This window comes from Macrotis lagotis, chromosome 2, assembly GCF_037893015.1.
Source record: "Macrotis lagotis isolate mMagLag1 chromosome 2, bilby.v1.9.chrom.fasta, whole genome shotgun sequence".
Lineage (NCBI taxonomy): Eukaryota > Metazoa > Chordata > Mammalia > Peramelemorphia > Peramelidae > Macrotis > Macrotis lagotis.
In genome coordinates, this window is record NC_133659.1 from 117,696,600 (window position 1) to 117,711,565 (window position 14,966).

The 14,966-nt window shown below is 33.5% G+C and overlaps 1 protein-coding gene across 4 annotated transcripts in view; it reads left to right on the top strand.

Annotated features, from left to right (window-relative positions):
* The window catches only part of KCNK2 (potassium two pore domain channel subfamily K member 2), a 204,007-nt gene extending 196,208 nt beyond the window's left edge, over window positions 1–7,799 (top strand). For all 4 annotated transcript variants that reach the window (XM_074222666.1, XM_074222665.1, XM_074222664.1 and 1 more), the window contains exon 7: window positions 5,364–7,799. In XM_074222666.1, coding sequence (XP_074078767.1) covers window positions 5,364–5,681 — 318 coding nt within the window. In that variant the 3' untranslated portion in view covers window positions 5,682–7,799. The remainder of the gene's footprint in view (window positions 1–5,363) is intronic.
* Window positions 7,800–14,966: the final 7,167 nt, after the last annotated feature.

The window sequence follows — 14,966 nt, forward strand, 5'->3', positions numbered from 1 at the left end:
AGGTCTCCTCAGTTCTTAAAAACCACAAACAGCAAAATTTCCCTTCTAATCCATTCCATTTTCATTAATTCTTTTTTTTTTCTTTTTTTTCTCCCCTTTACTATTGAGCTTCTTGAAATTAAAAAAAAAGCAACCCACTTTTACTTACTAATTAACTTACTACATTATTAAACCTTTGTTTGAATTTCACTCTGTTGGAATCATTGCCTCTAAAGTCACCTATAATGATCTAATCATTAAGTCAGTAGCCTTGTCTCAGGCCTCATCCTTGTTGGGCTCTGCAGCTTCTGAACTTATTGACCTCTTCCTATTGAATTGTCTCTTTCCCTTGGCTTGAAGGATCAAATCCTCTCCTGGTTGTTTTTTTTAATTAGAAGGCCTCTGTCTACTTCATTTTCTCTTCTTAATCTTCTTGATCTTTTAACCAGTGATGTCCTGAGTATTTTTACAACTGGCTCCTCAGGGGGAAATGTATACACTTCACTTTTAAGTTTAATTTCCACTATAAACCATTTTCTCCATCACTTTTTTTAACTCTAGAAAATCAACAAAACATTAAATCAAATCTGATATGTAAATTTGCTTGCTTCCAAGATGAAAATGATCTCACAAAGCTCTAACTGGCTGAAGTCCATCCCTGCTTTTAATTTGGTTAGTCTTCAAGGACTTTTTGCAGTTTTTCTCTTTAAACTCTCTCTCCTTTGATAATTTGCATTCATTTTTATAATTTGAATGAGCACTTCTATATTGACAACTCTCAAGTATTAGATTAGAGGTGGTGTGTTGAAATGGATTGAACTTGAAATCAAGAAGACCTGAATTCAAATGCTGCTTTAGAAACTTAATAAGTGTGGGATTGTGACTATGTAGTCATGTAGTAGTATATTTTAGATATCACTTTTGTAAGAGAAATTTGATGCAAAGATTTCTTTCCCAGTCTACTGTCTCCCGTCTTAGTCTAATTGCATTAATTTTATTTATGCAATAACTTTTTTCAATTTCATGTAACTACAAAAAATGATCATTTTATCTGTGGTAATTTTTTCTAACCTTTATTTGGTTAAAAAGTTATCCCCTAAGGGCAGCTAGGTGACAGTCGACAGAGCACTAGCCCTAGAGTCAGGAGGAGCTGAGTTCAAATCGGACCTCAGATACTTAATAATTGCTAGTGGTATGACCTTGGGCAAGTCACTTAACCCCACTGCCTTGCAAAAACAAAAAAATTTATCCCCTAGTCATAGCTATGAAAGCTACCTAATCTGGTTTTCCTCTATTTTTATTGAAAAAAACCTTTAATATTCAATTCACATAACCATTTTGAGTTTATTTTGGAATTCAGTATAACACACTGATTTAAACTTAATTTCTCCAATGCTAATTTAATATCAGAACTATACTTTATAAAACTAGATAAAAACTAATTCCTTTGGAAAAATAAAAGATCTAGATAATCAAGGGAAGTGATAAGTAAAGATAGGAGGGAATGAGTCAATAGCATTTCCAAACCTCAGATATATTATAAATCTGCAGTCAATAAAAATATTCATTTTCTGGTTAAAAAAATAGAAAAGCATATTAATGGAACTGATTGGACAAAATTTAATCTCTTTTATGCAGCTATGCTTGAGGATGCAACTAAGGACCTAAATAATAGTAATGGAATATATTCATGTATGGGAAACATTCAAAAACTCGAGTTTCTGTGACAAACATTTGTCATATTAGATCACTCATAAAATCCTACATTCTAAAACTACTTGCTCCTATATGCTAGTAGCTATACTCTAGAAGTATAAATATTGAAAGCATTCAAGAGATGTTGGATGTCTGGGAGAGTTAGCACAGAACTCTGGACTATATGAGGCTGATAAGATATTGATGCACCAGGTGGATCCACCAAATCCACCAAGTCCACTGATGGCTTTATTGGCAGGATAGAAATGAAACTGCCATTTCCTTCTGCTACCCAGGAAAAATTCTGGACATGTGTACAAAAGAAAAATGGAAACAAATCAACAAGACCAGCATGTCCTTTGAGAACCAGCAAGAATATGGGAACAGTGTGATATTAAGCTCCAGGTGCACTGTAGGCCTCCAGAATAAATATTTAGCTTCTTTCCACAAGTCAGTCTTAAAGTTGAAAGGAAAGACAGACTAGTCAGCATATGGAATGTGTTCCCCCAAGAAGCTGTGAACAAAATACAACTACTTAGTGAGGGCTTAGCTTAATTCACGGATAACAGATCTATAATGACAAATTAAGAAGCAATAAATGTTTAGAAAGTATATACCTGATTGCTGAGATTTTAACTCCAATCTCTAAATTCTGGATGCCACATTTTGGGAAAGATGGGAGTAGACCTGGGTTGGATATGGATTCAGGAATATCTAATAGAAGTTGGCATACAAGATGGTAAAGAAAGATCTTTAAGTTCATGTCATTGTTTAATTAATTGAAATAAAGTTGATATTTAGCCTAGAAAAGGGATTAGAAATTTCCTGCTTGTCCAGAAGACAGAGCAGAGAATGATGCTTAGTAGTTATAAAAAGTAAATTGAGGTTTAATATAAGAAAATGTCTTTATTAATTTATTGATTAATCATGATCCAAAAAGTACAATGAGTTGGTTAGAGAAGGCAGTAGGTCAGTCCTTCCTTTTTAATGATCTTCATTTATTTTTCTTGCTTCCTGGTTTTTGAAAATCTTCTTGATGGATGACATTTTTGGCACTTGAGTTCCAAACATTTATTTGAGTATTCATTGTATGTACCCTGTATAGTTACATTTTTTTTCCATTGGTGCTGAGGGTTAAGATAAGACATTCATTTGTCTTCATTGTAACAAAGGAAGAACTTTTTTGGAATGAATGAATAAGATAATGTACAACACTTAATTTTTTTTCTTGTAAAAAGTTATTTGTGAGAATTGAAAACTAAATTCATGAATTCACATTTTATAAATGAAGAACCTAAGATTGAAAGAGGATTCGTGCCAAAATTCTGTCAGTGGTAAGTGACAGAGTAGAAAATAGGATTGCAGTTTTTAGACTCTTACTATAGAACTGTTTCATTGAGTTTGACCGCAGATTCCCTCACTTGGCATATTTTTATTTATATTTCATCTGAACGGCACGTATGTTTGTAAAGAACATATATGTACATGTGTATATAGAATTATATGCATGTGTTTATGCATTTATATCTATATATAAACATATGTCTATACACATACACATATACATATGATGTTGACATAAATGTGTATACATATATATGATTTCCCTCCTTCATTCTTAAGGAGCTCAAAGCACTCACCACCTTAACCATTGTCAGGAAACAGGAGGCTAACAATTCTTTGTCTATAGGGCAAGGCAAGAGAGAAATATGAGGTGATGCTACCGGACAGATTTCTGGTCACTTGGTTTTGGTGAACATCTCTATTACCTTCTTTCCTGAATTCTTTGCTATAACTATGATTATAATGAAATCCCAAGCTATCAAGTCAAACCGTATAACTAGAGGAATTTCATAAAAAAGGGGGGAAAAGGGATTCTTGGAGAAAATAAAAGATGATTTCTATTTATATTTAATATAACCCATGATCAGAAATTGAAGCGTCCATTGATAATTAGGTCCTTGATTTTTTTTTATTTTATCTTTCTTTACTCAAACTAGAATCAACTGTTGACTTGTAAAAGCCTTTTGATCTCAACAAATTCTTTGTGTGTGCCCTTTTGCTTTATTTGCTCAGCCTGAGAATTTTGTTTTTTCATGAATTGAGAGTGCTGTCACAGAGAAGGTCAAGTCTGCTTGGGATCCAGAGTTTGATGAGTGTTCTGTGTCCCTTGCTCAACTCCAAGTACTCATCAAAGTTTCAAAGTTCAACAGGGAGGAAGTTTGTTTTATAGTATTATTTAAAAAAAAAACAACCATGGAAAAAGTAAACATCCACAATCAACTATCACTTTAGACCTAATAAACATCTGATTATTTGCTAGGAGAGGTTTGTGAATCAACAACTGGAAACTAAAGATAGGATAGGGTGATAGTAAAAGTGCTATAGCTAAAAAAGAATTGGGAGGGCTTTAAAAAAGGAAAGGGTTCAAGAGTCAGCTTATTTAAGAGAATAAAAGAGATTGGCAGGTCAAGAAGTATGGTAACTAAAACAATCCTGGTATAATAAGTCTAATTTTAGACTGACTAGCCTTGACAACAGCATCCTCAGGGAACTCAGCAGGTCTTATCAGCTGATATCATCAACAGAATTATTTTTTTCAAAGCAAGAATCTGATGTCATAGTTGAGCTTTAGAGCTTAAAAGGTTTATATATCTGAGAAGAATTCAGAACTTTTTTTTCTCTTTTTTTCTTTCTCTTTTCTATCTCTCTCTTCTCATATCAAAAAAATAGACCACAGGAATAAAAGTATCTGCCATATAATAAATTCTTTTGCATATTTAGATATTTATGAATTCTGAAATATCTGTCAGTGTTGCTACTAAACAGTAAATCTTTTAATCTGGAAAGGGGATGAATTAGGATGAGATGGAAAGGTATTTGGTTTAATTATTCTATGTGTGTGTTTATCTAAATCAAACTAATTTGCTGTTGAAATTGTCAGTCTATACCATAAAACTGCACTACTTTAGTAAACTGCCTTGAAGTTTGTAAAGTGCTTTATTTCTAGGCTGCATCGATCATAGATGATAATTGCCTTACACCTAGATACCTTCAGTCATGTTTCTAAGTTTTCCAAGTGAAACCGCTCTCTCATTTTAAATCATAACAACAATTCAAGAATTATATTCTCATAATTTTATAAAATTTTGATCTATAAAATAGTGACTTTTTATTTGGTCCACTAAAAGATTTTGCCTATTTAAGATTAACCTTCTTAAAAGTTAACTTATTTCTCTTTTAAGAATTCAACAAAATGGAAAAAAGAAGATGAAACTGTAGGAAGAATGCTGGCTTTAGAGTAAGAAAATAATCATATATGAGAGATATTGTGAAGGCAGCAATGCTAAGAGCCAGCAACTGATTTTATACAGGATGTAATGTAAAAATTGAATCAGTAAAATATAAATTAAGAGGTAATTTTTCACTTTTATAGTCTCCATAAAATTTCTTTACAGGTTCCTCTAGTATCCTGAAAACATGATTTGGTATATATGAAATGTATAAACCACTTTTTAGCAAAATGATATAAAAAATGAGGTACAACTAGATATACTGTAAAAGATAAAGCTATATAATATGACTATGGAATAAGAATGAATTCTAATCCCACAACTCTAACTTTTTAATCTCCTTTTTTCAAGAAGTGTCTAATGTTGCAGTTTTCTATATTTGTGTATCTGTTACAGGTGGGAGAGTTCCGAGCTCATGCTGCAGAATGGACAGCCAATGTTACAGCTGAGTTTAAGGAGACCCGAAGGCGCCTGAGTGTGGAGATTTATGACAAGTTTCAGCGGGCCACTTCCATTAAAAGGAAGCTTTCAGCAGAACTGGCAGTGAACCACAATCAAGAGCTGACCCCATGCAAGAGAACCCTGTCAGTTAACCACCTGACCAGTGAGAAGGACATCCTGCCTCCACTCATGAAGACTGACAGTATTTATCTGAATGGTTTAACGCCTCATTGTCCAGGTGAAGAAATAGCTGTCATTGAGAACATTAAGTAACCCATGATTGGGATACTGGTTCTTTGAAAAGGCTTGGTCTTAACCATGGCTGAGGACTTTGGTATGCTCTTTATAACTGATGCTGTTAGCATTTTTAAAGTGTGCATGAGCTCAAAAGAAAAAAAATACAAATACCCATCATAGTCATCTACCATCAACAGAAATTGGGATTCTGAGCCAGCACTATACTTTTGGAGATGCTTGTTGAACAGCACTACTATCTTTAATAGGTAGTGGAACAAGCTATGTCTGATGCCTTTCTGTGCCCAGACTGTTTTTTTTTTCTCTTTTCTTTATTTTTTCCTAATGTGCCATAAGGCTAAGAATGAAATCTAATTGTTTATTCAAATTATGTAGCTTTGAGGGATAAGTCCTTAACTTTTCAGGGTCTACCTAACTGAGCCTAGACATGGACCATTTATGGATGACAACATTTTTTTTGTAAATGGCAAGAAATTCTTATGCAGCCTTTTACCTAAGAAATTTCTGTCAGTGCCTTATCTTATGAAGAAACAGAACCTCTCTAGCTATTGTATGATTTTTCTGCCCCATGACCCCAGCCCCTGCCCTGCTGCCCGACTCCCCATGCCCCCAATGCTTTGTGCATGGACACCCTATATTCCTGGAAACAGTGTGTGAAGGTAATTGAAGTGAGGATACCTGATGAAGGAATGAATAGTAAACAAATTTGATGGACATTGAAACAATGCTCAGAAACTAGTTTTAAAGGCACTACATTTGCAAGAGTTGGTAAAATGTCCTTTAAAATTATTTTTCTTCTTCAGGTCCCAAGGATAAAACAAACTTGTGTAATTAAAATCTAGCTTATGGAATTGTCAGACTCCATGGCAGGTCTCACTTTTGTGGTAGTTTTCAGAAATAACCCCACTTATCACCAAGTGTACCAGAAAAGGGGGAAAATACACATGTAATAAATTATCTGAAGATGAAAGTACTCAATACTTTATTTTATTTAAGGTGATTCATTGGTTTCACTTATCCAAAAGAGCCCAAAACAGGTAAAAATGTGTTTTTGGAGCATTTGCTAATAAACCGTTTACCAATAGCATTTTTTTCTTTGATTTTTGAAAGGGTTGTAATCCCATGACTCCACCTTATCCCTGGACACAAGAAAATTATTCAGCTGCCCCAGGGGCGCACAATGATTCTACCCTATAGGGGTTGCTCCTTGGAGTTGTGACTGAAAGGAGAGCAGAAGTTGAAACTGGTATCACTGTGACTTTGCACATTGAAAATGTAGGTTGTAGGCATAATTCATCCCTGTCATAAGAGAGAGAAATATAGCACAATTTAAATACTGATAGCTCTTTTTAGATAGGAAAGGCTGATATTCAGAACTAAAACCTTTTTTAGTTAATTTTGTATCCTCTAGATTTGTGGATATTTCTAAGATTCAGAAGAAAAAGCTACAAAGATACCCAGTAGATTACTAATTTTTTTCCTTTATTTTCATATTTAAACCTACTGTAGATAAAAATAAGTTGAATCAACATGATTGCCTAAAATAAAATTGGAAAAAAATGTATTGGATTGTGTCCAATGAAGCTGTCTTTTAAAAATATTGATGTTACAAATGCCTGTTTTTCAAAAATAAAGATTTAAGTTAGAAGTGTAAATATCCAGTTAACGTGCTGAGGGTACTGTTTTAAATTTAGGAAATCTAACACAAATTTTTTAGGAGGCCAGACACTTTTAGAAAGAAAGCTACACCCATTTCCTCAGTAACTGTGTTCTGAAAGTTCATATGGTGAGATACACCTCTTGCCATGTATAAACTGTGAATTGTATGGAAAAAATAAAGTTTTTAATTAAAGTCAGCTTTTTTTTTTTGGAGTGTCCTGCTTGCTACTCTGATGGCGATTAGATCTGTCTCTGTCTACATAGATACACCAGTGGGGCAGACTGCAAACTAATTTCATAGTGTCTGAAAGGTAAATGAAGGGTGTTTGACAGAGGGATTTGCAGACTATTTTTGGGAAAAATCACTTATCTCCCTTGTTAAATTCTCATCTTTGACAGATAATCAAAACTTGGCAATCCTACATTTAATAATGTAAGTGGGTATTTTAAGAACAATGCACATGAAAATAAAATGAATTTGTTCTAGGGTATGATGCAAGATATTTTCCTTTTGTGATATATTTTACCTAATCCGGCTAATTGTGGTTCTGTTTAAATAACTTCCCACTTTGGGAATTGACCATGTTAGATATACTCTTTAGAAAGAAGTGATTTAACAAACATTTGAAATATATTCCTACATGTGTGCATGTACATATATATAAGCATGTACACAAATATTCATAAGTACTTATGTCTTCAAATGTACAGATAGGTCTATATTTACAGGTTGTATTTGCATACATGCATACATATGGATATATATGTATATTGCTGTATGTGTATGAGTATATAATATAGCATACACACAAAGCATATATAACATACATGTGTTACACTCATGCATGTGTATGTGTATATATATATATAAATTATATGTATGTATAAAAATTTGACCTTTAAAGAAACATCTTTATTCATAGAGACCCTTTCATGCTTTTCAGGAGATTAATGTTCCTGACTCCTTGGGATTAGGAAAATTCAAGAAATGTATTTTATTGCATTAGTAGATAGTCACCCCCCAATTCTCAAATATACTATGCCTTTCATCTTCCACATTATTATCCTCAAGTCATACAGGAGTTCATTTTCTTCCTTTGAAAAAAGAGAGCACTGTTTGATTTACTGTTCAATAATTCAGATTTTTCCCTTTCTGTTTTCTTCTATTGAAAAATTCAGTAATACTAAGTAATCCTTACTAGAAAATTATCAAGAATTGAACTGTTTTAATGAGTAGAAATTAAAAAATCCTTGGGTCTATAGTCTAAACTTAAGATTTGATGATGATGATGATGATGATGATGATGTATCTATGATATATCTCTACCACATCAATTTTAGAGCATTAACTGATGAGTTGTTTACAATTCTTTCCCATTTGGTCATTAATAAACTTCATTTATCTCTTCTTATGATTCTTTCATCTCACATACTGAGTCCATGATCATCCTTTCCAGGCATGATTGCACTTTCTCCTATGCCCTCTGATCCACAGGGTCCTAGAGAAGGCATATTCCTTTTTTTAATATTGTCATTTTTTGACTTTGTACCATCATCACTAATCAACCTCTTCTTTTCTGAAATTCACTCTTCTAAAATATATTACTGGTCAGACTCTGGTGAAAGTTACTGCTCCCAAGATCATTATCCCTCATTTCTCAAAGATTTCTAAAAGTCAATCTTAGTTTTACCATCTAACACTAACTTTAGTCCTAAAACAGGGTTTCAAAGAATATTTTAACTTTCCCTCAAATACCCTGGCCTCCCAATGCCTTAATTTCCTTAACTCCATTCTGCCTCAAGTATACCCAAGTGATACTGACCTAACCACCATCTGTGTTTCTTTTCCATGATGAAGAATTCTGAAATTCCTGTATCTGTCCATGATATTTTACCATTCCTTTTCTGTCTATACCTTTCTCCTTAGGCTAGTCTGTGTTCTCACTGATATTTCTCATATTTCTACTCCTTAGTATTCTTCCAGGCTATCATTCTTGCTCATTCTTGTCAACATTGACTAGATTTAACTAATTCAAAACTTTGCAACTTCAAATCAGTCAACATCTCCCGACTCTCCCATCCCAATCAATTGCCAATTCTTGTTGATTCTATCTCTACCACATCTCTCACATCTTTCCCTTTCTTTCTATTCACTCCATAACCACACTAGATTGGAACTTCAGTTCTCCTCCTCAATCTAGTACAATAAACTCTTATTTGTTTTCCTTATATCAGTATCCTTATTCCAAACTATTGTCCACAGAATTGCCAAACAGATATTATTCTGTTACTCATATGGGCAAAATAAAAACTCTAGTGTTCCCTTTTACCTTTAGAATCAAATACAAACTCTTCTATTTGGTATTTAAAGACATTCACAGACTGGCTTCAATTTAACTTTCCATTCTTATCAATACATCACCCCATTTACACTTTACAGTATTGCTAACTAGTCTTCTTGCTATTTTTTATTCTATTCTTTATCTCTGCTTTTTCACTAGCTATTTCCATTGCCTGGAATTCATTGCCTCCTCATCTACACCTCCTAGAACACCTAGTTTCATACAAAATTTAATTCAAGTAGCCCATCTTAAATGAGACTTATATGCTTTAGAACTGGAAACTATCCTAGAATCAACTCCAACTCTCTCATTTTACAGATTAAAAAATTGAGATCCAGAAAGTTAAACAAGATAATATAATTAATAAGTGGCAGAGGAAGAAATAAAACCCAGATTCATCACCTTAATTACAATATTTTCTCTACTGCCCTATGTTACTTTTTGAAAACTTTTTTTAATATTCAAAGAATGATGAACTTTTTAAATACTTGGCAATATTATTTTTAATGTTTGATAACTCGAATGTCTATGAATGTATTTTTCAGGAAGAAAAAATAACTTAGTTTTATTATTTTTATCTTTTAAAATATTACTTCAAATATGGTATGCCAAGCATTAGGAGAAATACATTACCCAAGGTCACATGACCATGAAGAACTAGATGGAAAACTAGAATCTTCTCTAGTCCCCATAAATTCTCAAAAACTCCCATAGAAGATGAATATGCACCTGCAGAAAAACAATGTCTCCATGGACCAACATAGCAGGAAACTTAATGTGCCTTAAGCTAAGAATTTTACTTCCAAACTTGACCACTCAGCACTTCCACCACCAAGTCTCATTCTCTGAAAGGGCATTCAACTCAATCAACTGGGTTTTCCAGTGATATTTGCTCAGTTACCTTACTACTGCTTCTGTCTCTGCCAAAACAGTGCCTCTATTTTTATTCCACCATTCTCTGGTATATGCTTAGCAGAAGACTCAAACTCTGTCCACCCAGATGAGAAATAAAGGTAGGTAAAGAAAAACAGGAGTGTGCTTTGGTTTGGCACCATACTATACCCAAAACAACACTGCATTCTCCCTGGGTGGTCATATTCAATCAGGAAAAGAGAGACCAGAGGGAACTGGAACAAAGAGTCAGCATCCATACATTTGGTATGTGATACCTGAAAAAGGAGAGTCTGGCCTTCAGCTGTAAAAGTACTCCCAGAATCTTATTGGAATTGGAACTGGTATCAGCAAAATAATTAATTCCTAAGTATTGAAGGAAACTGAGGCAACTTTGAGAGTCAATTGATGAGTTATAGGAAAAAAGTAATTGGGAAGGGGTCAGAAATTGAAAAGTAAAGAAATGTAAGGTTTGGAGGGAGAACAAAGTCACTAAAGATCTCAGGAGGCAGAATACAATTGAAAGCTTAAATCATAAGTTGATAATCAGCAGGGAAGATAATAGACTGAAAGAAAGATGATCACCAACATGTCAAAATGACTGTATACATTTCTAAATAAACATTGTATGACAAAGGAAATTGAACTGATGACACAGAGGACCATAAGGATTTCCAACAGAGCATGGGACCTCAGCAAATTGTTTCTAAATGGCTCAAGACAAAAATCAGAATCTTAAAAGAAGATAAAAGGAAAAAGGGATGAAGTCTGAATGTATGATTATGTCTCTCTAAAGTCAAGAAAAATTCAGACAGAATACAAATATATTTAAGTGAAGGACAATGAAAGAAGAGATGTTAAAAAATGTTTAAAGGAATTAATAGGTCAACTAATGCTTGACCTATACACAAGCAAAACACATTGATCTCACAAATAGGATGGATAGACAACTTAAGGATTAAAGGTTTCCTATAAGAATATGACAAGCCAAAAACCCAGAACACTATATTATAGAGAAATAATACAGTAAACTGCCTAGAATTTCAGAATATTGAAAACAGTACACCCATCAAAAGAATCCGCAGATTGTTTCTAGTGGTAAGGAGAGACACATAATTGTAAATTTTAAGATTTCTAATGTCAAAGATCAAATAATACATGCAATGAGAAAAATATACCTTCAAATAAGAAGGTAATTAACCTTGGATAACACAAGACTGTTTTGCAACCATTCTCAAGTAGAAAAAGAACTGCAGAAGACGAATGGAATAATAGTCAAAAAAAAAAGGAACTTAGACACAATTCAGAATGATGCATTCCGTAAATCTGAACCTAATCTTCAATAAAAAAAAAGATCAATAATAAGAGAGAGAAATGAAAGACATTCATATAAAAATAGTATAGGGCAGAAGCATGATGGACTAAACCACAAACCTCCCTCTCCCCCCCACCTCTATAATCATTTATTTTGTTGGATTAAACTACAGATGAGAGGAACATTAAAGGGTGTTTAAAAAGAAGAAAAAGAGGATTGTATGAATTGAATGGTAAACAATGAAGAGAAAATAAATCCTGTACTTTCTCAGCAAGAAGAGGGACTATAGGAAAATGGGTTAAGGGTCAAGGGGAGGCTTTACAACAAAGAGAAAGGGGAAATTTTCTTTCATTAGGGAAAGGGAAACTCAGAGAGCAATATGCCCATAGGCCATAGGGAAGAGACATAATCTTTAATGGAAGCTATGGATCATGTTATAAGCATAATCTGTAGGGATTTGTCATTCAGAAATACTCTACCCCTGATAGTGTGTTGTGCCTCCATATATGTCATTTTATCTCAGGAGAAGGGCAATTAGAGCTCCAAGGGGAAAATGGCATCCAGAAAAGTGAGTAGACCTGAATTCTGAGGAGAGATTCTATAGTAAAAGAAAAAGGAAATTATTATGGCGTGGGCAGAGAATAGAATTGAACTACATAACTAGGGACAGGGAAATTTCTAACATGGGGCAATACTAATCAATACTTCTCACAAAATTTGATACTTCTAAGAGTGAGGCACAACAGTAAAAAGGAGAGGAGCAAGATCAACAAGACAATAAAATATAATTTGTTTAAAATACAATTTCCTCCTCTCTACAATGTAGCTTTTAAGCATTTTATTTACTTGAAGCTCTCTCTCCAAAATTTCAAATGATTTTTAATTGCCAAATATAATGACCTTCTTTCAATCCTCAGACTACTTGTCCTTCCTATAACCTTTCACACTCTTAAATCACCCTCTTCTCCTTGAGACCCTCCCTTTTCTAGAGGAATCTTTTATTATACTGCTTTCTTCTGATTTTTGTTCCTAAGTATCTCAGTCTCTTTTGTAGTACCTTCATCAGTGTTTCTCATGGTAATCCATGACCCTTATTTTCTTTTCCTTCTATATCATCCTACCTGATGATCTCTTTAATTTTGATTCTTGAAAGAAGAAAAAAAGGAAGAAAGGGAAGAATTTATAATAGTGAAAATAATTAACAGAATAGAAAAAGTTTGATTTAATTATCATCACTGTATTGATGATTCTCAGATCTACTTAAGAAGACCTCACTCCTGACTTCTAGATCACTATTTCTGATTACCTATTTGATATTTTGAATGGAACTTCCTATAGATAACTCAAGCTTAACATGCTCCAAACTTATCTTTTCTCCCAAACTCTACTCTTCTGAACTTTTCTATTACTATTCAAAGTTTCTACCCTTCTTTGTAGTCACCCAGAAATCTACATGTGTGAACTTGTCTCTTGAATATCACTTATTTGCCCTTTTCTGAAATCCCCTTATCCAAACTGTTGCCATGTTACTTTTAATTCTACCTTTGCAACATTCTTTATACTTTCTTTTTTCTTGCCTGGACTATGATAATATCCTTCTTATTGGTCTCTTTGACTCAAGTCTCTCTCTTTACAATTCTATCATTCAGATGCTCATCTTCTTAAAGTGCACATCTGACCTCCCCTCCCTACCAAAGAAACTCTATTGGTTCACTATTATTTTCAAAATCAAATCCTTTTTTTTGGCAAGAGGCCTTTCCTATTTCTCTTCACTGGTAATGCATTCTCTCCTAGACTACCACCAATTTACCTTGTACATAGTTTTTGTATACATACATGTTACATATTGTCTTCACCCTTAAAAAGTGAACTCCTTAAGGTCAGGAATTGTTTTTTGCCTTTCTTTATATCTCTAGCACTCAGCATAGTGTGTATCCTTTAGCAATGCCAACTTGAGTATATGATATGGCATTGTTAATCATTGTAGAATGAATAAGAAGAAATGGAAATGTTTCAAAAGATTCAAGATTTCTTCAGGGTCAGTGCTTCCTTCACTAACACAGATCATAGAACTCCCAAGCCTTAGGATTTAGAATGTCGTAAGTTCCTGTGTCTAAAATAATTTGTTACCCATGATAATCCTTCTGGTGATGAGTGTTTCCATGCTTAGGTTAAAATTCTCTGATGACAGAATAATATAATCTTTCAGAGCAATACCAGTCTGTAGAACTTCCAGGACTCTACTAGATTAGCCCTAGAGAACTAATAATTGTCTTCATACCATGAGATTTCTGGTGAGTAAAGGAGAAGAAGAAATGTAATGAATAAAAATTTAGATTCATTTCCCAGGACTGAGTTTTTTTCATATGTGAAGTTTTAATTAATGGTTTGCATGCAAAGAGAAGAGGTTAACATTGACTGACAATGAAGGATTCTATATTCACATTTCTGACCTTATTCTACTGTACAAAATAGAACATTAAATGCAAAATTCATATTCACAAAACAATTTTATATTCAGTCACCAAGTGTTATATTCTCTTCCTGAGATGAATATGCAGTTTGCTTTTTTCTCTTTTTTCATGTTTTTTATAAATACCTCTTTAAAAAATTTTCTTTGAATACTTAAACCAATCTTAGTTTAAAAAAAACTTTCAAAAATGTCATCATGTATGTATCCAAACTAGAATCATAAAACTTTAGAGCTGGTCTAGTCTATGAAAACACTGAAGTCCTGAAGTTTCAAGTGATTTGTAGAAGTACAAAATCTACCTTGAGATATTTAAATGTAATCATTGGGAGCCAAGCAAGTTATACTCAGAGGCATTTTGTCTTTCTACTATCATTTCAGATAATAATATTTTTCTAGTACATCAATCTGTAAATGGCACAAACACAAGAAAAATGAAGGAACTGCTCTCATTTTGGTGGTGCTGAACAATTGTGGAGAAATATTCATGTAAACACAGAGATCTATATTTCTTTAATTATGACAAGTGGGGAACAGAGGTTACACAATGTCACAGGAAGTAATTTATTCTGCAATGAAATTGAGTAAAGCCTTTTCATGCTTTAAGAAACAACAGGCGTGTTCAA